The sequence below is a fragment of the Hippocampus zosterae genome, chromosome 21, assembly GCF_025434085.1.
Source record: "Hippocampus zosterae strain Florida chromosome 21, ASM2543408v3, whole genome shotgun sequence".
In the NCBI taxonomy this organism is placed as follows: Eukaryota; Metazoa; Chordata; class Actinopteri; order Syngnathiformes; family Syngnathidae; genus Hippocampus; species Hippocampus zosterae.
Window position 1 is genome coordinate 4,654,217 of NC_067471.1, and position 26,788 is coordinate 4,681,004.

The window sequence follows — 26,788 nt, forward strand, 5'->3', positions numbered from 1 at the left end:
TAAGTAATAAGGCGGTAGAAAGCACCAATAGGTTGTTTATCGGGCTATGCTCCCGTCTCATGCGCATAAGGGCCTATTGTCAACGCAATTATTTCCAAAGGAGGCCAGCAGTGGTTTGCGTTTCACATTTCAGGGAACCAATTAGACTGCACAGAGAGCGAAGCCATTACCCTTTTTTTTTTTTTTAAACTTTACGTTCACGTTGCCCCTTTCATTACACTTGGAATTAAGCAGCAGAGCGATCGGCGGTTCGCTTTCTCAGCAGGCGGCGGCTAAAAAAAGGGACTCGAGTTAAGTATGATGCAACAATGAGAGAATACCGGAGGAAGATTTTGTGGAAAAAGAGGATATCACAGACGATTTTGGCTTTGTCGTAAAACATAACGAGGTTACTTAATTTTGGGGCGGGGATTTTTTTGTGTGCCTCGTCATCCTCACGAGTGCATGGCAAAACAAAAGCTGCTTCCATGCGTCAATTAAATGATACGTTAATCATCTCCGTATCTTTTAATTGGGTCACTGATGATATTTTGTAAATGTGTGAGAACATATACGAGCGCCAATGAGATTTATTTCACCGTTTTCTCCCAGTCTCGCATTCGGAATCCCTTCAGTGCCGGGGCTGCTGCAACTCAACGTTTATGCACTGTTAAATTATAGTGCGTCTGTGTGTTTTTTTTTTTTTTCCAGCGCTGCGTTCCCTCCTAAAATAGACAGCGGTGGAAATTATAGGTCTTGAGCGGCCGCAAGTTAGCGTTTGCGCATGAGCTTGTTGACGTGAAGAATCGCAGCACATTGGCTCTGCCTTTTGTCTTAACAATCAGCTGACCACGGCGGAAATCGATCGGAGACGGCGAACGCGTGTCCTGGTCATCCCGATTTAGTTTGCGAGAGGGCAAATCGGAGGAGCGGACATGGTTGATTGTGGAGCAAGGAACCGGATTACAAGCGGAAGTACTCTACCTTGGTGTTGGGGGTGGCGCTCAACACCCTGCAAAACAATTGGCACTTCTCCGCTACCAAACACAGTTTGGAAAACCGAATGGAACCGGTACTGCTTAAAATATAAACGTGTCCACCACAGGGGACACAACGGGAAACAATGGCAATTGACAGAACACTGATCAGACGGCAGAAACGGAGCATTGGGCCTTTCCTCGCCACCAAGGGAAAGTTTAGCAGGTAATCATCAGTGACAATTGAGGCCCTATGAAGAAATAAGTGGGTCATCAGACGCTTCAAAGTGATATGGGTGCAGAGGGGGGGGGCTGTCACTCGCGCCTAGGCTATGTTCCATTTCAACGCGCTTTTTAAGCATTCGGAATGCGTTGGAGGCAAAAAAAAAATTGTTCAGGAAACAGCTCGGCGCACGAGTGCCGCAAACTGGATGGGACTGTACTGAGGGACACGAAATCGGCGGCCCACACAAGCAACATTTGTGGAAATCTTTTCACGCCAGATTTCGGAATGAGTCAACTTATCTATCAGCGGGTGACAAAATTTACTACGGTCAAGTCATTCCTGCACGAACCCTGACGGAATTACTTTTGCGCATGAGTCATTTACATAAATAGCGGATTTTAATGGCATGGGAGAATGTCAGTGAATGTTCTGAGCTCCTGTTCAGTGCCCATTTATAATACGGAATCAGCAGAATTCTTAACTCATTCGGTACCAGTCAATTCTAGAGCAAGTCTGAAAAGACGGTTAAAAACGTCTTTGGGAGTGAATGAGTTTAGGACCATGTCATAGATTATTAAGGCTGTTGTCATTGAAGGCATTGAAGCAGGAGTTCAGAACATTCAGAAATGAAAAAATAAAATAAAAATTCAATAAAATAAAAATTCAAATGATTTAATGAAGTGAATGCCCAATCGTGAAACCAGACTCACGCCTCCGCCAGGTTTACCAACTGGGCCAGGATGTCTGTTCCCATTGCAGCCCTCCCTCCCCATCGCCATGGCAACCCCATCCGATGGGCAAAATGCGGTGATAACACCCCGAGGAGGAGTAGGCGGAGGAGTGACGCGTTGAAGCTTTGAGCATTCATTCCCCCCACCCCACTTCCTCTCCGTTTTCCCGACTTTCATCATTCTTCCTTTTGCTGTCATTTTAGCGGTAATAAATATTCCCAGAAGCAGGTGAACAACAACAAAAAAAATGCAAGCAGACAAGGAGACGACAGATGGCCGCTCTCAGATGGAGAATGACGGATGAGCTCCTCTTGGGGCCTGCCTGGCCCAAGGTGGCAAAACTAAGAAATGAATGATTACAGGAAAGACTTAATATCCGCTTTAAGACATTTTGCACGTCAGCCCCCCCCCCTCAAAGTGTGTGCCGGCTGAGACACCTTTGTCTGCACAGCACATGGTGGGAGCCCGGTAGCAATTGTTTCCGTTACGTTCATCTGTCTCTGGTCAAAAGCTGGAGGGGGGGGGGGGGGGGGGGGTTTGACTGTAGAATGAGGAACAATGTCCTCCTCACGGCACCTGCACGGCATTGAGCAGGCGACGGGCTCCATTCGTCATCTCAAAAAGATTAGATTAAATTATTTAAGACCTACTGCGGCGTGTTAGCAGCATTTGTGACGCTTATCAACGTGGCGGAAAGGGCGTAAAAACAATGAAATGCCCGGATCATTCATTAAAGCCGTACGGCATCAAACGCAATCGCAGGGTGAGGATGGCGATGTCAGGTGGACAAATGTAATACGTGGTAGCTTTTTTCCGGGTACTCCCGTTTCCTCCCACATTCCAAAAACATGCACGGCAGGCTGATTGAACACTCAAAAATTGTCCCGAGGTGTGAGCGTGAGCTGCCGACCGACTGAATATAATGACTTGGTCGGCCAATTTGTCCATGTGGCCTCGCTCTGCCCCAGTTGTCATGGTAACGATAGTCGGATTGGGCATTTTCATGTCATCAACCCCCCCCCCCCCCAAAAAATGTTTTTCATCAGACAAGTAGATATTAAGGGGGATATTCTCCTCTTCGCTGTCACGTATAAAGAAGAAGAAAAAAAGGTCAGCTGATGCTGATTTATTTAAAAAAAACAATATGAAATAGTGTCAACATTAAAAAAAAAACATTTATTCGACTTTATTCTGGCGTTTAACTACTGCTGTTTTTTATTTTTATTTTTCTGTGCTCTGTCATCTTTTTTTTTTTTTTTTTTAATATTGTCTTCTCTTGCCTTTTCTTCCTTGCGTCAATAAAGTTAGATTGGATTGTTTTGGATGAGGGATGCAATAATCGAATATGCAGAGCATTTAAAAGGATCTATTTTGACACCGTAAACTTATTCGATGAATGATATGAGGACCTAATGACAAGCTCGTCGACCCGTCTCAAACCTCATTTCATTCGAGGGAGGCGTTGCGGCACTATGTTGGCGTGTACCCACGACTTGCTGAGTCAGTCCTACGAGTTTGCTCGCACGTTTCTTGCCAACGTGTCCGCTCTGACCCCTTTTTGGAGGACGTTGAAGCGTCCAGCACCGGACTCGACTGCGGCACGGTATCCCGCAGAGGGGATGATGGCGGCACCCGTCGATCCGCCGGCCAAACCGGCCGACCACGCTGGAAACGAGGTCCGGAAAAAAAAAAAAAAAAGGGCATGAAAGCAATGCATGTATAGAAAAAGAGGAAGGGGGGAGGGGGAGGATTTATGGAAGTAGTTGGGGTTTGAGAAGATCTAATCCAAGGAGCGCTAACCACGAGAAGAATTTTCCGAGCTCTTTAAACGGCGCCATAAAATGTCATTTGTCACATTATGAGATACTTAAAAAGGGAAATATCACATCACACTCGACCGGCTTGTGGAATTGGATTATTCAACAAAAACATGTGTGAGCGTAATTTGTACCCGTTGAAACCGTTTTCAGATTGCCAAGTGCCAGAACTTCTAACTATGACGGCATTGTGTCGATTTAGTCGCTCACCCATCCAATTTCGATACCACTTTCCCTCGGGCGAGCTGGATTTCCCACCGTTGAGACACATAACGCGAAAGAAATGGAAATGTCATTAAACCATTCAAGATGTACATTGTGCACTGGCCACCAGGGTGCAGCAATGTTCAGAGCTACAGATGTAAAAGGTGCTCACAATTGCACGGTAAGTACTAAGTTGACAGCGCTATGAGCGATTTCCTAAAGATAGACAGAAGAATACTCGCCTATGAGTTTTAAATTGTCTGTCTACATGTGTTGCGGCACCATTAGTGTTCAAATTCCTGTTTCCTACTACAAAGATCAATGCGATTTGGAGGCCTTTCGAAGGTCGAGTACATTGTCACATGAACCTAGCAGAAGTTTTGTTTTCATACTCGCATCTTAAATTTTGGCTTGCAAGTCAAAAATAAATAAAATAAAATGCGGAAACATGTCAAAAGTCAGTTCCACTCGTACGCCAAAACAACCGCTGCACCTGCATTCTTTTTCACATGGCCTTGTAAATTACATCGAGTCTTTTTTGGCTCAGAGGACGTCAGATCATGATGAACAGACTTCTCTTGTTCGGAGCAACTTCCCGCACAACTGAAAGTTTCCATGTGACGTTTCACATTCAATGTTGCAAAAAAAAAAAAAAAAAAAAGTAGAGCATTTCAAACTGAAGGGGAAATTGCGGCGCAGATAACGCTCATTGCAAAACACACACACACGGAAAAAAATCTAATAAAATAAAATCCTCAGCACATCACCACCTGCAATAGTGGCATTTATCAGCGCTTGAAGAGTATCTAACCGCCTATTTAGCTTGTTCTTAATGTGTGTAGCCCATTTTTAGTAGCGAGCTACTGTAGTCGGACTGTTCCACCAGGGCAGACGTTTAATGAGACGTGGCCCTGGCGCTCGTCCTCTTAATTAAAGCCACGAATCACTTCCCTGCCAGCATGCTGTCTACATCTGGCGGCTTGAGGACAGACACTGTCAACACGCGGCACTTGCGCCGACGCTCTTTGAAAGCGGGAGGTGGAACCCGCCATGGGCGGAGTACAATTTTTCACCTTCCGCAAACTTGTACAGCCATTTCAAGCTGGGCTTTTAGGGTCAAAATGTCACAATTTAGGGTCAGTTAAGTAACATTTGAAGGTCCAAAATGGAATGAAAGCGTGAAAATAAGTTAGCAAATATTTTTGCAGAGGTCGCCTTGTCCCACCTGTGCAACTCTTAATGAGGACAGATCCCTGCAGTTTAATGAAAGTTAATTTAACAAAAGATCATCAGTTGACAGGAGGGATATTTTTCCATGGCCATATCATCAGTTCAGTAAAAAAAGTATTTCTATGAATTATGTCGATTAAATGTACTTGCTGAGGCGCAAAAGAAAACAGAGCGCCCGCCACTTTCAAACTCACTGAACTCAGGCTTGCGTACGTCTCGAGTGCTGACGTTTCAACACCGAGAGCCATTTTCCAGAAAATGGAACTCCGAACGGTATGACCTGGAGGGCATTGCATTTTGTGGAGCTTCCACTTTACGCTAGCCTCCTTCGAAGACATACTGAGCGCGCGCGCACACACACACACACACACTCACACATTCTCGCCCATCCTGCCCACCCTCTCCTCCAGAGGTAAACACGACGAACGGGCAACAGAGCCATTCGTCAGTGGCTAAAAATAGCCTGCGGCTCTCCTGTCTGGCTGTTATTAATGCCCCAACGTGGCGAATGGATGACACTCGCAAACTCTTTACTTAGTTCTCGGCGGCGAGGACCTCACAAGGGAATCGATAGTTATTGACGGGGGCGCACCGTGCGATTACATAATCATGTCCGACCCCCGCCCCGCTGCACCCCCCTTTGCTGCTACCGAGACTATCCACCTAGTGACCGTATGGGACCATCATCCGCTTTTAGAGTGAAGCCCGTCCATTTTGACAGATCAGTAATCGGAGCGATCGTCGATTGTCGGAAGTAAATATCCATGACGTCGGATGAGCGGGGAATCGATTCCTTTACTCAACACGCCGGTGGCATCTTGTGTTACAAGGACGGCTGTTAACGCATTACGAAAAAATGCTCCGAAGCCAGGTCAGTAATCGGAGCGATCGTCGATTGTCGGAAGTAAATATCCATGACAGCGATGAATCGATCGCTTACTCAACACGCAGCATCTTTATGCATCTTCGCCGGTGGAATCTCGTGTTTCAAGGACGGCTGTTATCGCGGTACGAAAAACGCTTCATAGCCTTCGTACCCGCAGGGGTTTATGATGACCTCATCAAACCGAGTCCGAGAAGTCCGACGTGGGATATCATTGAGTGCGATCGCAAATCTCTGCCAGAGGAAAGAAATATCGGCACCTTAATTTAACAACTGCGTCTTTTAGTATCCGTCTTAATGACGCGATGCAATCTCGGGAGCTCGTTAAGTTTTCGCTTGTCACAATCGCCCGGTTTGGAAAAGAAATATCTAGTGACGAGTGCGAGTTTCCTGCAGTGATTTCTAGGGGGGGGGGGGGGGGGGGGCTTTTGCCCCGGCGCGCGGAGCGAGACACACAAACGCATCATTTATCAGACTTCAAGGCAAGAGTCGCACGCAGGTGCGAGCAGAGAGAGCAAGCTAAGCGCAAACGCGGACCACGAGGACTTAACAACCGCTTGCGAGAAAGCCTGCCGGCTGAAATGAAGCTGAAAAATAGTTTGGACCCAACTCACCTTTTTTAGATAAAACATTTTGTGAACAGACGGCAAAGTGCATCAATCGCAATTAAGGTGCGGTTCGGTCTGTCCACTGTTTGGGGGAAAATGTCAGCAACCGCTACGGAGCAGATTGCAGATCGCTGACTCGGCAAGTTGCCATCATTAATGTCACCGCTTCTGATGTACTGAAGACCACCCACCCCCACCAAAAAAAAAACAACCATCTGGCATTTAATGACTGTATTACTCAAGATGTCACAAACTATTCATTCATTCATTCATCTTCCGAGCCGCTTGATCCTCACTAGGGTCGCGGGGGGTGCTGGAGTAGGCTCCAGACACCCCCAGAAGCATGCATCCCAGCTGTCTTCGGGCAGTAGGCCGGGGACACCCTGAATCGGTTGCCAGCCAATCACAGGGCACACAGAGACGAACAACCATCCACGCTTACACTCACACCTAGGGACAATTTAGACTGTTCAATCAGCCTGCCACGCATGTTTTTGGAATGTGGGAGGAAACCGGAGCACCCGGAGAAAAGCCACGCAGGCCCGGGGAGAACATGCAAACTCCACACAGGGAGGCCGGAGCTGGAATCGAACCCGGTACCTCTGCACTGTGAAGCCGACGTGCTAACCACTGGACTACCGGGCAATTTCATACAACATTGTAGAGGCTCGTCCTGTTTGTTTGGGCGTTATTCAGACAGAAGGGGCTTTTATTGCGCTAGGTAGTTCGCAAATCATAATCATACGATCACTGTTGTCTCCTTTCCATTGAGGTAATTTCGGTGCTCGTTTCATAAGAGGGAGGGGGGCGAACATGAAATGAGGGAGGAGCTCGTCTAATATGTTCTTCCTTGATCTTTCATCCTCTGCATGGATTAGTCATGAACGGGGGATGCCTCCGCGCCCTCCCCCGCCATGCCACAATGCTAGATGTGGGATTTAGCGGCGCAGCTGGGCCGGAAAAGCCAAGATCTCACAAGCAGGACGTCCGAGACGAGACACGCTCTTCATATGAAACAATTGCAGGGCTCGTGAGCGGCATACTGATGCAAACGCACAGATTGCGCAAACACAAAAATGAAGACAAACTATTCCACTCTAGCTATGGTCCCAATGCAAGTGGGCAAGTGGACTGTAACAAGTAAAACTGAAACTAAATTAGTTCTGCCAACTAATGTACATTCACAGTATGCCGTTTGCAGTTTTTGTTTTGTTTTGTTTTTTTTTTTTGGGGGGGGGGGGTTACTCTACATGATTGTCTGGAAAAAGTCAACTGTTCCACTACAAAAATGACAATTTTGGCGCCATATTGCGGCATGTTCGGGAAAGAATCTATGTTTAAGTGAAGGGAAGAGCGTCATTTGAGTCAGACCATAGCCATGTCTAATATACAAAAAGTGTTTTGCTGCCATTTTGTGACAACCGCCAGCAAATCAAAAAACATTTTGAGTGGGCATCAATTCCTTGCAGATTAACGTGTCGTCCAAAACCGTTTCATGAAAACTGGTTATGAACATTTGTGTTATTTAATTGGCACAGTTCTTCATTCTGTTGGTTGTTAGATTGGATAATTGTGAGACCGGTCGTGTCGTCCCATGTTTGACGTTACCTACCCAGGTTGACCCTGGCTGTCAGCTAACAGCTGACGATGCGCCGACGAGGGTGAGGAATTTCGAGTTTCCCCGTTGAAATTCCACAGGCGGAACCTTTCATTCTTTCCCAAGATGTGCTCATTCTTTGCCTTTCGACCATCGCAGGCTCTGTCAGCGAAACCTCTAAGGGATGTTAAAAAGGGAGCCCGCATAAGGCGTGGTTGCATAAACCAGAACAGATTTGCGGCCTCGGCGCGCGCTCAAACACAAACTTCAAAACTATCCTGGAGGCATTTCACAGGGAAACCAAACAAGCGGTGCTCACAGCACACTTCCTCATTAGCACTCCATCCACATACATCATTTCAGTTCTTCGAAGGGTAACAGGTGGAGGCCATGTATCAATCCGGGAAATCGGGGCCCGTTAACAAAATGAACACTGAGTACTTGGGGTACAGCATTGAAAAATTCTCATAATTACTGTAAGTGTCTTTTAATCAATCGTCAGTGACTTATTAAATTGCGCTCGGGTGATACTACCGTGCTTCGTTGCCATTTGGTAACACCGTGCTGCCAACAAACTATGGACGAAGTGAGTTGAGTAGCTTCATTTGGAAAAAAAAACAGTTCTTTGCTGCCATCTTGTGGTTTGATTTATAAAGTTGTTTTTTTTGGTTGTTTTTTTTTACCGCAAGCAGTTCACATCACAGCCTTCAGAACTTATAACTGTCTGTGTGGCTTTTGTGAAATCACTTTGTTACATTTCCGACAATATTTGCGCGGGGGCATTTTCGATAAAAGCCGCGTGACTTGACGCTTGAATCAAACTTGGAATAGAATGAGAGGGGGAAAAAAACTAATTATTAGTAAACAGTAAACATGAATGAGTCCTTTGTAAATTCAGATACTGCCCTGAAAAAAAGATTTTTGAATACACTCAATATGGGGTGGTGACGATGGCGGACAGGCATAATAATTGATTAGGATCAAAGTGGACTCTGTCAACAGTAGCGCGAGTGTGGAAGTTAATTGCAAACAGCAGATGTGCATGTGATTCAGTCTTGCTGACTAACCATGAGCATCCAAGACTTGCACTCTGGTACAAATCCTCTGGGCGGCAATTACTAGTCAGACCACACTAGGATTAAAACCGAGGTTTTCCGCCAGACTGAAAATAATGACTTAATTGTACATACACTGATCAGTAATTCACCCTCAATTAATGTGAATTTCTAACGACAAAAGTTCCCGTAACGGTATAAAATGTTTTTTTGGATTACTGTGTTTGGTTTAAACAATATGTCATGAAGTCGGGAGGGCTCACAATGCGGAGGTGCAGGGTTCGATTCCGGCTCCCCGCCTTCCTGTGTGGAGCCCGCATGTTCTTCCTTATGGCTGTGTGGGTTTCCTCAGGGGTATTCCGGTTTTCTCCCACATTCCAAAAACACGCATGGGAAGCTGATTAGACACTCTAAATTATCCCAAGGGGCGATTGTGAGCGCGGAGGGACGGCGTTGTGTGCGAATCCACTCTGTCTTCTTCTGTCACTTACAACAAGAGGTCGCAACTCGCGGTGAGTCCCTAGTAGGGAGGTTGAGTTTACACTGGGAGGTCAGGCAGCATTGGCAGCCCTCTTAAACATGCCTCAACCATGGCGACGCCGGCCCAGGAACGTTATCTGACAAACAACAATGGTGCCGCGTCTGTGTCTCAAGTATCCCAAGTGCCGCGGGGGCATTGGAAAAAGAATGTAAACTAACCAAAAAAATCCATCTCAAGGGAACTGACTGAATATAAGATAAAGGAGTAGAACTTTTACGTAAGGCGATATAATGGAAATGGCTTTTTTTTTTTTTTAATCACTTCAATACAAATAGTTGGGTCTCTAAAGGGCTCGGCCAGCCACTAAGTGTGAAATTAAACAACCTGGTGCATATTTTGTGAGTCGCCTTTGGTGGTCCATTAAGCCCCAAGTGTTGCTTGGTGGATATATTTTTTTTTTCTTTGTGCTGCAATTTGCATAATAGGCGAGCCACAAATTAAAAACATAAAAAGTGGTTCAAGTTGACGCTAGTTGTTTAAAAAAAAAAACACTTTTTCCAATTCAGCTTAACGAAAGGCATACTCTGCATTTACATGAAAGGACCACCCACCCAAAACCGACTTATCAGACTGTAACAAATGGAGGTTAAGTGTCCTGTAATCTTTATCCTTTTGCTTATTTTGACGGAAGAATGTCGAAGAAGTTTCATGAAAAACACCTGGGAATTGGTTTAACTTATGAAAAAAAAAATCCATATGTCTTCTTTAAACCCCAAATTCTTCTTTAAAACTGCTCCCCTTTGGTCACAGCATCCTGAAACGCAGAAGCCTGTCATTAAAATAAAACTCTGTGACCTCACGTGGAAGGAGAGCATGATGCAACGCCCAACGAGAACCCGAAAGGAAGATCCGATCCCCAAAAAAGTGATCAATATTAGTAATACTAATTATTATTAAAATTAATATATGCGCTGACAGATGAGCAATATCTGTTGGCAGAGGTAGCGTTTATAAGCTAAATTCATTTACATTGATTCAGCGCCAATGCACAACAAGCGTTACCTCAAGGCACTCTTGATATGGATCAGATCCAGCACCCACGCTGCTCACATATTAAACAGAACCGCCAGAACACCACATGAGAGAGCGCTTCAGGAAAGGGGGGGGAGAAGAAACCCTCCCTTCTATGGAAGAAAATCTCAACAGAACCAAGAGTCAGTGCGAGGTGGTCATTTGACTACATTTCCTTGAATGACTACAGGGAAAATTATTCACAGGCAGACAACTTCATTCATTCATTCCACAATCGGGCAACTGGTTTGAACTGCTTTTGGATGACAGACACAGGCAACAATCCCCAACACAGTCTGAATGCTAAAATAATTATAACGAAAGAACTTATATCCATCCACTTCTCGACTGCTTGACCTCATTCGGGTCTTGGGTAACTGGAGTCTATCTCAGCCAGACAAAGAGTGGGGTACACCGTGCACTGGTCGCCACAGTAACCGTAGTTGAGGGGTTCTTGAGTGGGTTTTGCTTCCTCCCACATATCCAAAAACAAAAAGGTATATTAAGTAAAGAATCAAATTGGTGTGAATGTTTGTCTAAATTTGCCCTGCGATTGGCTGGCGACCACCACGGGGTGTTCCCAAAGTCAACTGGAATAGGCTCCGGCTCTCCCACAACCCTGGCGAAAAGAACGAGAGAAAATGGATGATGAACAAGTGCCCTGGAAACCCACAAACTCACACCTTCATGGCTTGAAGTTTCTCAAATCAAACAATGAGAATGACGTGTATTCCTGCAAAACCGCATTACTTTAATGATAGCCAACACACAATTTTAAAAAACTGCCACAGACAAGTCAAGGAAATTATATTCACAGGCATATATTCGTTATCCTCTGTGAGAAATGACTCATGCGACTGGCGCTCAGTTGTGACGTCTTCGTGTAACACCGTCAAATCAAAGTACAGTCTATGTTTATTACACTGCCCCCTGGTGGTCAAGGTGCGCGCACTACACTATTCTATTGAATACGTTAATGCAGAATGTTTTAAGTGCAATATTATAAGTACTAGTTTTCCTCACTTCAAATGCACATTACGACATTTTGGTTGGTGTTTTTTGGGGGGGCGGATTGGATGAATGTAATATCCATTCATTTCATCGGCGGAAGATGAATTGAGAAGGGCTTTAAATAACGAGCATGCACAGGGAACAAATTAAACGCGCAAGTCAAGGCACCGCTGTTTCCCACAAGCTAAAGTGAAAGAGCAGCTGCTTTTGTTTCACGTTGCCTTCACGGACATGGACAGCGCGTGTTTCCCAGCTTGGGTCGCCCCCTGTCAAGCGCTCTAGCGTGCGCCCTTTTACGCATCACTTCACGGAACCGGGGCGTCTGATTTCTTTCACGCCTTTTACCGCACAATGCCACCGCTTCGACCGGCGAAAGCACGCCGGAATATCTTCAAAAGACCAAACGGATCAATGTGGAGGAGGATCGATTCGCACAGAGCGCTCCAACAGAGAGGCGCCTGCTTCGGCATCAAGTCGTATCGATTATGCGGCTGGTGCAAACAAATTGATAGGGCGGTTTAACACACACACGCGCGCGAGCGTTGGGAAGAAGAGAAGAGACAATGGGTCCTACCTGGTTGGAACATACTTTGGAAATAAAAGATGACCAGAATAAACGATCCCAAACAAGTGGCGAGTACCATCCGGCATATCTTGCTCATCCTCATGAGTTCGCTTAAAGTCTGTTTCATGGCCGAGGAAGGCGAGAATAAAGAGACGCTCGCTCGAACCTTCCCGATGGGGCTCTGAAGGTACTGATGAGGAGTAAGGAGGACAGTCCGCCGGTCTTGGAGCTAAACGCAACCTACGCGGAACGTACCATTGCTGGGCGGCGTGCGGGGGGAGGAGGAGCTGCTTGGCGGGGGTGGACTCCCGACGCCGAGGAAATGAGCGCGCCCAGATGTGCACTTCTACCTTTGTCGATTTAATTTTTAATTGTCGTTTTTGACCATTTAGGAACGTATTTAATTGCTAGACGAGATTGTTCTTTTTTTTTGTTCAGATATCCAGTATTTTTACACTGTCTCTTACTTGTTTCACTAAATGGAACAGACTCCTTACTAACACCTGTCTACTATTAAAATGGCGACCAGAAAAAAAAGTCATCAAATCAAGAAAAAGAGCGGCTTCCGTTGGATTTCGTTCAGCAAAATGATTTTACTCTAACTCATTGGATTAATACAGTTCTCAATTTACATGTAATTATAAAGTACTTCGGTTTACTAAAGTATACATATCCAAGTAGGTTATTTGACATAGTAGTAGTCAAATCCTACAAAGTGCATTCTTGTTATTCACATGGGTTAGAGGGCCCGATGCAAATAGCAAAACATTTTTAAATGTGCAACTCATGGAAGCCATTGACCCATTAAAAAATATATGTATGTATACAGTATACAGTATACAGTTTCAACCCCAAACACACCACAATCTATGATCTCCAAACATTTTCATATCATCTTGAACACACCAGAAGTGCCCATGTAACCCATAAAAATACCAGTTACTACTTTCCTTTTAGCCGTTTTATTCCCTTTTGGACTCTGGGGATAAATGATTGGATAGGAGCCTAGCAATACCACAAGGAGCGAAAATCTGCAATTGACGCCCACCCAAAAAGGTTTATAGTTGCACAAGATGGCGATAAAACTGTTAAAAAATAAAATTATTAGACACGGCAAAGAGCTGACGAAATGAAGCTCGTCCATCGTTTCAACAGAGGTCCTCGTCACCAAGATGCCATAACAGAAGGCCAAAGCTAAATTGTTTAATTAGACATGGCCTGAGCACAACACAGCGAAGTACACTCATAAAGTACACCTGACCAAATTACTGAGACTCAAGTCAGGTTTGAACCAACCCCCATGTGGGTGCAATACATAACACCAGCACTCCAAGCTTGAACCACAATAATGAAGTCAGAAGGCCATGCCTTTTTTTTGTTTTAATCAGACGTTAAAACAATGCAAGACGACATGCAGAGATAATTATTCCAATTCAGGCCACGGTTTACTGTATGCCGCCTGGCATTACTGCTCATTGTGGTAGTATAAGCACCAGTGACAGAAATAGCGAGAGGCAGCAGACAATGACAACCCACACACATTTTTCTTCACCTCACCCCCCCCACCCCCCTCAATCTACCATGTTGCTCTTGTCTAAACACCCTCCGCTTTAACTCGATTTCCATTGGCACAAACAACTACAGTGCCACCAAGTGGCAAAGTCCCCAAGCAGTGATGAATACGGTCGCTATTCAGAATCTTTACATTTTTTACGTATGGCGGTGGTTATATTGTAATCAGATTATCCTTCAGTGGCATTCTCATGATGGAAAAAAAAACGCACATACACACACACAGGCAGGAAATGTGGTGCAATGGCTTATGCACACAAGCCAACGTCGACATGGGAAATGCCACAAAGGTGGTCTTGGCAGATCACATCAGCCTTATATTGATAAACACTGCCGCAAAGGCACGAAATGGATGAGAAACTGAGCGCCGCTCCGGCCGAATTTAAATGAGGCCTTTGTGTGTGCGCGGCCCACCAATGTTACGAATGCATTCGTACGAGGGTGAGGTGGCCACGGGAAAACATTCAGGGTCTTCTTTTAAGAAATATGTGCGCTCGAGTTGGAGCGGAAATACGACGGGAGTGGAAAAGCAAACAGCACATAAGGAATGCTGGCCAAAGGGCCCGGTGAAGAACAGACAAGGACCTATGAGATGAGGGGCATTTACAGGTTTCGATTTAGAGTCCACAATCGCCGTTAAATTCATTACATGGAATTAAGTTCCAAAAACTCTCCCCCTGGGGCTCGTAATTTGGTCCTAATGGCCTGAGCTGAATTTTATTCTCTTGTAGCCTTGTAAATGTCAACTGGACCTTGCAGATGTGTTAGAAGGTTGAGCCCAGCCTCACGCTGAGAGGTCAAAAGTACCCTAGCGAGTCATTAGTGTACATTCAGAATATTAGATAAAAGTGACACCCTAACCCCCTGAAAAAAAAAAACAGGGATGAAATATATTTCACTAAGTGAAGTTTAAACCTCCATCAAAATTGTACATATTCAGACACCCACTTTCTGCGCATGGCAATATTTGTTGTAATAACAATGATGATAAAATAATGCTTATAACAATATCAACTCTAAGTGTACAAAGGTGTTTATTTTATTTTGTTAACCAATGCTAATTTACTAGCCAATACTAAACGTTCTTCTTTCTACTCACAATCTCGCTGCTGTAGACTGTAAATTCCCCCAGTGTGGGACAATTAAAGGATATCTTAATACGCAGAAACTATGGGTGCCTACGCACAAAAAAAGCAAATATGTGAGTTTTTCATGCAAGGAAAAAAAAACAGGATAGGTTCCACAATATCAGCAAATAGCCGATGTCAAACTGCATTTGTATATTACTTTATGTATTTATCTATCAATCCTGCAAACTAACTAAGAAAAGGACGCAGGCAAGTAGGTGAAGGTTAAAAAAAACCCATAACAAAACATGATTGATATTAGCAATGGCAGCACAGTCCCCGCGAGGTTGTTTATCACGTGAAGACACCCGTACGTAGACAGTCAAGGTCACCCGTGAACAGCACGCATCACGGCAGCCATGACTGGTTACCCCGGTAACCGTGATTGATGGGGCCAACCTCAGCACTTTCCCCATACAGTATGCATTGGGGTCAATGAGTGCATAGGGGGAGCAAAAAAGTCCCGGCCTGCATTAAAATAGTGAGAATCCAACTTGACTTTGATAACATTTGGAGGCACTCAATAAAAGATCCAGTGACCTTTGTTTGAACTCTCACTGAATGCCTCATTAATTACATTTTCAATAAGGTCCTGACTCTTTCAATGTAACGGGGGATTAGCAGGCGCACAGTTACTTTTGGGTGACATTTAAAAAAATAAATACAGATAAATCTTGAATAATTCAACACCCGGACTGTGAAACTCATTTGAATGCGCCGCTCTGACATTGACCTTCCTTCAAGGACTGACAAGCCGAAGGACCCCAAACGGAGCGCGATATGAATGCGAGTGCAATATTTGGACTTAAGGGGCCACCGTGACATTGAGGGGGAGTAATTACTGTCATGACATTCATCATGCACACATGATTATAAAACATTTAATTCAGTAATTACGAAAAAAAAATGTTTCCCTTTATACACAAGGGCCTTAGCGCTCACTTGTCCGCAGACTTACCTTAAACATGACTTGTTGGGAGAATGCTGATGGTTCTACAGATTTTGCATACCGTCCTTCCACAGCAGGCCCGCAGTCAGGAAGTTCACGTTGCACGAAGGTGGGAGAGGGGCTGTCAAGCAAGATGGAAAAGTCAATTTGGCCTGCGCCAGAAAGGCCAAGGCGTTGATGCACCATGATGGATCTGTATGTTAAGATTTACGGCACAGATGAGGGAATCGGTTATCTGCTCCGTTAGTTCCCATCTGTTCAGGGTGAGCTGAAGTAATGGTTAGATATACCGGTGATGGATGGAAAACATTATACATTATTTCTCTATACAGTAAAATCCACAGAATTGGCAAATATCTTAATAATGACTATTTTTTTTTTGTTTGAAATGAATTCAAAGAAGGCGTCATGGTAAAAATAACACAAAAATGTACTGTATAAAACATTACAAAGATAAATAATAATAATAAGAAGTGACATGCTAGCTACAGGTCACGCCTACGATTTTAACTGAGATTTAGATGTGGGCTAAACTCATTCTCATGATAATAGAATTTCCGACATGGGACTTACTGGGATGCTTTTTTCCCCCCTTTTGGTTCCATGTAGTCCTCCACCTTGCGTCTTTCAGAAACTTTTACGTCGCTCTAGGCCTGTGGTGGGTGAAAACATGAAAATAAAAACACTTCAGTTTGAGAATAAAATGGAGATAGGCTTGTGCTACAGTAACCTGTTTTTGTTTGTTCGTTTGTTTTGTTAATTAGAAAACAATATTTTAATTAAACTTCCGCTGCGGTAAAAAAAAAAAAAAAATACGCTGGGGGCGTTCCATTGAGTCTTACGTTTAAGATTTAGTATGCTGCCACCTTGTGGTATAAAAGTAGAGTAGACGTTTGGAAAAACACATTTAGCGGGGACAAAAATTGCTGTAGTTAGTGTAGATTTATAGCTGCACTTGTCAAAGTTAGTGCGTTTCCATGCCATTTTCGTCGCTTGCAGGGAGCACCAGTCTATTGATTAAGAGTTGACGTTTCGAAACACTTGTCATTTTCTACTGGAATGTTTTAGAGGAGGAAACAATGGTTAAGCAGATAAAAGTGAAATGCACCCAGGAAAAGGGACATAAAATACCTCGGAGAGAAACGGCAGAATGGGAAGACAAACCGCGTGTCGCTGTTCAAACAGCGACAGTGGGAGGGCGAAGGATACTAATGGGAGGTGCGTTCGAGCGCTGACGTATATGTAGAATTCAACTTAACACCAGTGCTAATATTGAATAATATACGAGATATTGTACATATAATTTTTTATTGATTTAATCAAAAAAAATTACGCGTCAATCTGGTTTAAACATAACCACTTAAGTGTGGAGTAATTTGTCTAGTATTGAGCACAATCTGCACGGAACGAGTTTGCGAGGAGTCTTTGAAGGCAGCATGACGCTCTACTGGCCAGAGCCGGTAGCGCAGCCGTGGCTCCGCGCTGGGACTGGTCCTTTCGCAGCCATTTTCTGTCCAACCAAACAGCCGTCTCAGGAAGGTAACCAACCAGGGCTTCATTGCAGGTCTGTGTCTGGCTCCGGCCAATGATTGCTAACCGATTCCTCGTTAGCTCGAATGGAAATGTCCGTCTGCCGACTCGTTTTTTTTCATATTTGTCGTCCGCTCGTCAGGAAGTAACACCCCGGCGAAACTTTTCAATTGTCGGTTGAAACGATTCGGGCCGCCGCCACGTTCTCCCCCGACAAAGAAACGGGGCCGACCCTTCCCCTACCGCGGATGTGAAATGTCCATTTTCGCAATGGACGCCGCGTGTGTGTACGCGGGTTTACCGACCGAAGGTAACGGATGGTTGCCTGATTATTATATAATGCTGCATTACAACAGCCTATTTTTAATCAGGCGAATTTTGCAATCTACTGCTTTGGGGGAGGGTGGTTATCGCAAGCTAGTGAGCTAGCTGCTAGTTAGCATACTTTAGCTACACACAGAACCGTGTTTTTCGCCGGTCTTCCCTGCATGTTACTGTCTTTCTTCACAAATTAAATGCATTATTTGAATAATTGCACGAAAAATACCGGATACATGGATATTACGTAGGCGATGGGTGCGGTTTGTTGACATGGATCTAAACAGTCCGTAATTTTGAAAGGGCCACATCCGCATTACCATTTACATTTTAGTAACATTATGTTCATGACAGTGTGGTTATATTATTTGTTTCCTGGAAAGTGAATCATTAAGTTAAACTTCCCCAAGTATTTACTGCAACCACACTTAAATTAGGTACTGTATAGGCTTGTCACACATGACAGCGAGGCACTGCAAGATGAAGTGCATGGTTTCTCCCAGTTTTATTGTTGATATACTTTCTGTTGTTTGTATGTTGGTGAGCTCATGCCAACCGTTTCCAACGAGGCGCGCCCACAAGTAGCAAATAAACGGATTCTGCTTCATTGATAAGAGCGCTCGTTCGTACCACTCCTTTCTACCACCCAGAACACACCTCTCTGCCAACCATCTGTTACACTACATTCGACCGCCTGTAACTGTCCTTTTTACAACCAAGCACACACCTCTCCACTGGCTGTAACGCTCCTGACATCCCTTTTGTCCAGCCCCATATTGTAACATTTAATCATGTACATTTGTGGGTTCCCCAGATGGACGGAGACGGTGCCACGACAGACGCCTCGCAGCTGGGCATGGCTGGGGAGTACATCCCATCCACGCACTATGTGCTTCAGCCAGATGGTAAACACTCAACTGATAGTTGAACCTAAATAACGGTACAACTGCCTACGACAACATCATGAGTCATGTGGCATGACACGGAGACAGGCATCACTCTCATCAAAAGCTGCCCCCTCAATTCATATAAGCAATTGAAAACATCAGGGATATTTTGGTCAAATTATATTAAATGGTCTCTTGTAGATGACCCTGATGAATGTATGAACGACCACGACGACGGTAGTGTCAAGGAGAACTACAGGGAGCAGGACATCTATCTCCCCATCGCCAACGTGGCTCGAATTATGAAAAACGCCGTCCCCCAAACCGGAAAGGTTTGTTCCCGGGGCCCGAAACACTTCAGCCACTGGACATCCGGAACCCCAAAAAGACAACCCGTCTCTTTCCGCAGATCGCAAAGGACGCCAAGGAGTGCGTGCAGGAGTGCGTGAGCGAGTTTATCAGCTTCATCACGAGCGAGGCGAGCGAGCGCTGCCACCAGGAGAAGCGCAAGACCATCAACGGCGAGGACATCCTGTTCGCCATGTCCACGCTGGGCTTCGACATGTACGTGGAGCCACTCAAGCTCTACTTGCAGAAGTTCCGAGAGGTGAGAGACAATGCGCAGACTGCTGCTTATTTAATATTGATTTTAGTCTAATTTCATTACTTGTAGTGCTGCGGCTACCAAATATGGTTGGACTCGGACAGAGAGTAATTGGATCAAAATTGACTTTTGCATTGCGGTTGTTTTCTTACCGTTTGTTCAATAAAGCGATTGAAAGGACCCCGGCAACTGTGTCTATCCGGGACTAATTTGTGGACGGCATTAGAATAAATCACATCAATTATATGGGCTATATTTCCACTCGCCCAGGCAATGAAAGGGGAGAAGGGCATGCCCGGCGTGTCTGTGGGTGAAAGCCTAGGAGAGGAGCTCACGGACGACAGCTTCAGTAAGTTGACTTTTACATGCCCCCCCACCCCCCACCCCTCCTCCTGTATTTAACTCATTCACTCCCAAAGACGGTTTTAAACGTCTTTTCAGAATTGGCTGGTACTGAATGAGTTAAAAGCAATTGGCATTCAACAATTCATTTTCCATTCTGTGCAGCAAACCCTCTCCCGGCAGGAATTATAACGGCTGACGGTCAGCAGCAAAACGTCATGGTGTACACCACCTCATACCAACAGGTAATGCGTGGAACGTTGTCATAAAACAGTGTGAAAGATTCTTACAGAAAAGATGCTGCGAATCTTCGGGGGGGTTGATATGTACCTTAGCCAAACCAATTTTCAGCGCTCACCACCACGTTTTTAAATATGGGCAGTTTACTCGACGTTTTTGTTCATTTGAGCTTTGACAAAGAGGCATTTGAAAGTGGCTCTGGATCTTCAGCCAGCCTGCTGCTAAGTCATTGTCACTTGTACTTTATCCTGCAGATTCCCACTGTACAGCAGATCCAGTTTTCATGACAAAGTCTCACCTCCCAGCGTGAAAAAGTGAGCCAGCACTCAGCGGACGAACCCCCGAATCCGGCGCGGGTGGGAAAAGGCCATCGAGGAGGAAAGGACTGGGTGCTGGCATCTGCTGTGCACCTTTCCTGTACCGACAAAATCGCAACCTGTTGAGTAGAAAGTAGATTGTAGTCCCGCTTAATTTTCATCACATGAACAAAGTTCTGTGTAGTTTTGTGGTACCAAATGTGTAGGATTTTAACCAAACTGCCTGGACAAGATTATTATTATTATTATTTTGGAAAGGCTTCTCTTCACGTGACGTAATTGGTGATCCAACTCCTTCGGTGCATGTTGATAATGTGTTTTGCTTCGATGCTTTTTCTTTTGCCTCAGTGAATGTGGGGCGTGAAGTAGTGGACTACCCAATGCTAATTTTTAGCCACTTCTCCAGGAATTTACTACACGTTGGAGAGCAACTTAAATATTGGGTGGGGGGGGGGGGTTGTTTTTGTTTTTTGTAAATTCGCCCAATTTCTGTGCTTTTTGTCTCCCGCAATTTATTCAACTACAACAGGCTTGTTCCTCAAGGGCTAGTTTTCCCATCTCTGCTGCAACACACCCAAATCAAACGTTCAGACAATTTCGAAGAGGTAAAACAGATTCATAATGTGTTTCTAGATTTCGGTGTGTGATTGGAGTTTGCGTTTAATCAATTGCATTCGAAATGTGTCACAAAAAAATCGATGACGCATGGAGTCGTTAAGTTTTATTTTCGAGCTTTTGACGATGTTTATGTGCAAGCCGGCACGAATTAAAAAGCTAACCGTCAACCGTCGCTACGATCCAGTTTTGAATCCGGTGTCTTGTCGTAGGGAGGAATGGAAAACATCTCAAACGGGTCCTCGAGGAACAGAATTGAAGATCCTTACAATACAATCACATGACATGTGTAAACTTGACAGTATTTTTATTTATAGAACATAAATGGCCAATAAAATTGAAGTTGTAATTTTCCCCCTTTGTGTGTCTCATGCTTTCATCTTGTTCCTGTTCACTGGTTTCCGCTCCAAATCACTAACTTTGTTTGCGCTACCTCATTATGTCCAACAATTGGCATCACCCCAGTTTACTTGCCAACCCAAACAGAATTACGCATCAGATGGATCAAAAGCTATGACATCATCATACCGTAGCAGGATACTCTCCATGGAAATTACCTCCAGACATGGTCTGCCTGATTTCTGCAAACAGCAGCTGAAGTCAAGTTGAGGAGCCAACGTGCCGGTTTGATACTGTATGGCAGGGGTGCCCAAACTTTTTGGATCGAAGATCTACTTTTTGATCAACTAACCTCACGGGATCTACCCTTACCGGCGCGCGCACGCACACACACACAAATTTTAAGATTTACCTGCTTTATTTTATTTTTTTTTTGTGAAAATGAGACCGATAAGATGATTAGTGTGCAGTGTATATTAACACAAAAAATATATTACTAACATGTACAAAGACACACAAATGGTTGTTTGTTTTTCTTCTTCTCGACACTCCTCGGATCTACTTGGGACCTGTCTTAGATCTACCGGTAGATCAGGATCTACCTAATGGGCACCCCTGCTGTATGGAGTAACACCGCTACCTTGTGGACATATTGTGAACTGTAATTGTCAAGTACATAATACGTTATCAAATCAAAAAGATGTGTACAGTGAAACAAATCTTAAAATATGAAGCACTTGACTCCCAATAAATCAGATTTTTTTTCAAATTTGGGGTAGAGTCAAACTATAATGTATTAAATATGTATAACTAATCATTTCAAAACATAATATAAAATTAACATTTTTAAAAGAGATAAAAAAGTGAATATCTAAATATTTGCAGAACAACAACAATAAAAAGAAATAAATACTGTCCGGCAAAGGATACACCGTTGTCATTGGCACTGTTCGTCTTGTTTGAAATGATCACCTGGACAAACTTGATTGGTGTCGCTCACAATTCCATGCACAACCTGGAAGGGCATCCTGGACACGATTTCAGGATCTGCTTCAGGAAAATCACAGACAAAATCAGCCCATCATTAACCATTTTCATGCACCCTGTAACCTGATAACATGACGAGTTGTCCATTGGAGTAACCGCTGTCCCTCAAATGGACAAATACTGAAAGCGACTTTAAGTGACTTCAACATTTGTCACAATTTGTCTTGGTGGTCCTTCCTCGTGGCCCCTGGGCCGCAACCACACTTCCTTCTATAGAATCACAGGAACCGCCCTTGGACTTTTTGCCCGGGAAATCTATTTGCGGTTTCCTGAGCCACACCCACTCAAAGGGTAAACGACTCGCCCCGGGTGTCTCCCTCCACCGCTGATGGACGGCCCCCACAGTGCCAGACCGTCTGACTAAAACCAGCTGCGCATCCATCTCGTGTCCGAAGAGTTTTCTTTCCTGTTCTTTCTTTTCAAACTTTGAACGCATCGCGGCCATCTGTCTGATTGCAAGCCCCTCCCACTCCCTTGTTGTATTTGAGTCACACTCTAAATAACGGCAAACTACGTGGCCGAGGTTAAGTTCTTCCTACATTCATTTATGTGGACAGGATATTCCCCCTTGAAACACAAACAAACTGCCCCCCAAAACATGTGGTCATCACGGCAAATGGGTCAGAGGAAATGTTGCGTCAAATCACCCGCACAAATTGTCCATTTACAAAGTTGCCGTCAGGATAAACCAAGTTTGACTTTATTTCAGTTTGATCAGAGTAAGCTGGCATGTGTTTACCTGCTTCTGTTTAACATGAAATTCAGTGACACGTCATTAGACTTTCAAACCATTTCGTGTAATATATCTCAAAATTTCATATATCTGAATAGTAATTAAACTTACAGTACTGGTTAAAAAAAAAAAGTTTGTGCTGCGGAAACTGGACTGTATGCCATTTGAACATTGAATTCAGTTATTCTTTGATTTACCACTAGAGGGAGCCCCTATACTAAACTTTCCCACTCAGGTTCCACATGTGCCTCAGAAGAAGCCCTTCAAAGTTAATATTGATGAACGTGCAGATTGAGGAATTGATTACTTCTCGATGTGACGGTCTTTTTGCATTTGAGCCAAAATGGGGTAGCTTTTGACACCCATTAAGCATGCCGCTGCCCGCCGAAGCAAAAAACTCATCAGAAAATCAAACATTTGTACTTGCTTACTTTCATCAGTGATCGACTGGTGAGCACATCCGCCTCACGGTGCAGCGGTGGTGGGTCCGATCCCGGCTGTGGCCTTCCTGTGTGGAGTTTGCATGTTCTCTGTGCAGGTTTTCTCCGGGTACTCCGGTTTCCTACCACATTGCAAAAACATGCATGGCAGGTTAATGGAACACTCGAAATTGTCCCTAGGTGTGATGTTGAGCACGGACGGGTTTTTCGTCTGTGTGCCCTGCGATTGGCTGCCAACCGGTTCAGTGTGCCCCCCGGCATACTGCCCGAAGACAGCTGAGATAGGCTCCAGCACACCCGCGAAAACAATAATGCATTCATCTGGACAACAGTGGCCATCTGCTGTGCATCTTGCCAACAGTTTGGGATGATAGCGCCTGCAGATAAGTCGGCTCTCCGTGGATCCTATCAGCCAAAGATAGAAGCTGGGACACCGTCACCGATTCCTGAGGATCCTCTGTGTTCTCTGCTATCTGGGGAATGCTATCCCAATACCCGCACATCACCTCCTTCCTCACTTTGACCTTTGACCCTATCTGCTCTGATGTGTGGCAGCGTGACCCCCCCCCCCCCAAAAAAAGGAGGGCTGACAGCAAAGCGAAAAGGGGCGTCTGCTTCATCCCAGAACTCCCTGACACCACCCCCCCCCCCCCTCCCCGAAACACACGCGCACACTCCTTAATGCTCCAGATGCCGCTCCACTTGGTACCAGGCCTCTGATAACAAGGTGTGGACTTGTTCTGCATCCTGTCATTACCCGGCGCGTCCTCCCACACACGCCGCTGCAAGTGTTACAGAACTCTTATGCTGATTGAATAATTGTAATTCTCATTGAGCAGAAGCCAAAGCGCTGTTGAAAACACCTCACCGTCAACCCTTTCGGAGACAGCGGTTACTATGGTGGACGGTAATCAGGTTGCAGAGGGTAGGGAAGGAGGAACCTAAAAGTTCGCAAGGGACGCGTGCGGGACGGGTTGAATTCCTTCGCCCCGATTCACATTTCGGAGATGTCGTCGTGTGGAAAGCAACGATTGCGCATTTCAAAATCACGACGCAGAAGCGATCCAAGAAAGAGTGGAAGCGCACGTCGGCGTTTGAGCGACGGGATGACAAATGGTGGAAGGGAGCGAGGGAAGGATGTGTCACATCATTTCCGCGGTGTGTCGGCTTTGCATCTTTTTTAAAAAAAAATTAGCTGTGATTCGACTCATGGCCATCTTTAAAAAAAAAAGCTAACAAAAACAAACCTAAAATGTCAACAATAGTCATATCATCTCTTTTTCCTACCGCTGACAATCTTTTCTGGAGTTGATTCGGGGACACTGATGATGGGGGGCAGGAATGGAGGGGGGGTAATTCTTTCCCATTCGGATGTCAGTGGTGAGTGTTACTTAATCACCGTGGATTTGTGCCTGTGCGGCGTGTATACACACACACAAACTCGTGGCATCGGGGCCCTGCCCTCTCATGTCCGGCTTTGGAATTCCTCACTCGTGAGCTCAGCCGCTCCATCCCGTCCAATTTTTCTGCCCTCTAACCCCCCCCCCCCCCCCCCACATTCGTACCCACAACCACACCCAACCCTCATTAGCCCGCTACAATGACACAGGCATGTGAAGAATGTGGCGCATACACATCCACAAAATCCTCCTAGCACCTTCTGCTTCATCTTAAGACCCCCCCGCCCCCTTGCCCAATCACCCCAACTTCGACTCCTCCATATCTATACCCCCCCCCCCCCCCACTCCCCAAACTAATGTCTGGTGCTCCTCACCACCTTCTATCAGTTGTTGTGAAACGGTACCAATCGCAGAGTGGTTGCGTCCTAATCGGACTCATTTCATGTTGTCTTCTTGTTTCGCTTAAGATGGAAATTTATTGCGAGCCGACATCTTGGTGTAGCACGTTCATCATTATTCGGCCATGATTCAAACGCTTGGTTCATCGTTTGGGAATTGCGTTGTGGGGAGGACGTTCCTTTGTGGATTTACGTTCAGTTATTTTTATTTATTTATTTTTTTGCGTGATGAATGAAGAATGACATTCAGCTTAAATCAATGATTGCCAAATATTATAAATATTTTAAATAATCACGATTGTATTGTAAGGCGATATTGCAATTTTACCTTCGAATGAGCTAAACACCGGATGTCATTTCCAATTTTTTTTTTCTCCTCCGACGGGCAGCACAACACATATAGCCCAGCGGCCCGTTTCATGTGCATGTTGACGTCTGGGGAGAGAAGTGGCCGGGATAAGATCAGGGGTGTGGAAGTTTTCCTGGCCGTTTCCTGCAACTGCATTAGTTATTTAATAATGGAAAGGCGGGCGGTGGATGGGGGGGCGGGGGGCTTCAAAGATTGAGATTTGAACAGGAGGAGTCATAACTTGGCCATTGATGTTTTGCCCTTTTACGTGACATTTCTCAGGTGCTAGCATACCGATTGAAAGTGAAGTGGCTATGCTAAATTTTATGATCAAATTTGATGGATAAAACTTAAAGTCACTTATTTATTTTAAGGCGATGCTAGATTTAAAAAACAATTTTTTTTTAGACGTGCTGGATTTTTTTAAGTGTGTTTGCCTTACGGCTCCCCCTACAGTCATGCAATGGCATTTCATGTCACGCCTACATTGAGTACAAATGAATAGTTAAAAGTATTTTTTTAGGAACACACATATACATCATTTATTATATATTGGTAACATTTGTCGGTGCTTTTTCATTTATTAAAAAAATGTTATTTTACAATTTCCATGACTGTCACAGTTTTACAGGCATTTGCTCCATGGCTCCCCCTACAGTTGTGGAGTCTCAGTTCATGTAAAGCCACCGTATTAAGTAAAAAGGAGTTTGGCTAGAGATATTCCATATATTATTTAATCTATCAGAAATTATGAGCATTTGTGGGTTATTTTGCACCTTTATGACAATCGCTGTGACTGATTTACTGATGGCTTTCCAGTTACAGTCGTCACTGTTTGCTCCAAGGCTCCCCCTACACTTGCGGAGTGTCAGTTTTGAAATCCATCACGTGAGCTCTTCATTCGATTCGTTTATTCATGATTTTGTCTGCTGATGATCCATTTTTGGAACCCAAATGTCAAACGATGACAAGTTGACACAATGCTGACTTTTCCCTCCATCAAAGGCTCGCCGCTGATGTGACTTCACCCCTTCGTCCTTGATGTCAGGCAACATTTTGGGGAAGCGGGAGGCCTCATTGTCTCACCGTTTCCTTTGTTATTCAAAACACAGCGCCGGGATTGGCCCGCGCTCTTGATAAGGGAGG

The 26,788-nt window shown here is 44.8% G+C and overlaps 2 protein-coding genes across 4 annotated transcripts in view; one reads left to right on the forward strand and one right to left on the reverse strand.

Annotated features, from left to right (window-relative positions):
• Window positions 1–16,204, reverse strand: part of chst11 (carbohydrate (chondroitin 4) sulfotransferase 11) — a 39,918-nt gene extending 23,714 nt beyond the window's left edge. The window contains exon 1 of one of the 2 annotated variants that reach the window (XM_052056211.1): window positions 16,093–16,204. Coding sequence is in view for 1 of the 2 variants with exons in the window: in XM_052056209.1 (XP_051912169.1) it covers window positions 12,445–12,562 (118 nt within the window). In the remaining variant the exon portion in view is untranslated. Of the gene's footprint in view, window positions 1–12,444; window positions 12,677–16,092 lie in introns of those variants that run through there. The other variant, XM_052056209.1, reaches the window with a different exon arrangement.
• A 1,340-nt stretch (window positions 16,205–17,544) lies between these two features.
• Window positions 17,545–21,289, forward strand: nfyba (nuclear transcription factor Y, beta a). 2 transcript variants are annotated; one of them, XM_052056242.1, is made up of 7 exons: window positions 17,545–17,647; window positions 18,746–18,836; window positions 19,020–19,150; window positions 19,228–19,425; window positions 19,693–19,771; window positions 19,930–20,009; window positions 20,259–21,289. In XM_052056242.1, the coding sequence occupies exons 2-7, from the start codon at window positions 18,746–18,748 to the stop codon at window positions 20,289–20,291; spliced, it is 612 nt and encodes a 203-aa protein (XP_051912202.1). In that variant the 5' UTR covers window positions 17,545–17,647; the 3' UTR covers window positions 20,292–21,289. The 2 variants fall into 2 exon arrangements, with proteins under 2 accessions (XP_051912202.1, XP_051912204.1); XM_052056244.1 differs by lacking the exon at window positions 17,545–17,647 and adding an exon at window positions 17,660–17,923.
• Window positions 21,290–26,788: the final 5,499 nt, after the last annotated feature.

What these genes read in the sequence shown, in the direction of transcription:
- nfyba (XM_052056242.1), top strand. Translation starts at nt 18,746, where the DNA reads ATGGACGGAGACGGTGCCACGACAGACGCCTCGCAGCTGGGCATGGCT. An exon ending in CTATGTGCTTCAGCCAGATG is followed by an intron (nt 18,837 to 19,019) that starts GTAAACACTCAA and finishes GGTCTCTTGTAG; the next exon opens with ATGACCCTGATGAATGTATG. An exon ending in GCTCACGGACGACAGCTTCA is followed by an intron (nt 19,772 to 19,929) that starts GTAAGTTGACTT and finishes CATTCTGTGCAG; the next exon opens with CAAACCCTCTCCCGGCAGGA.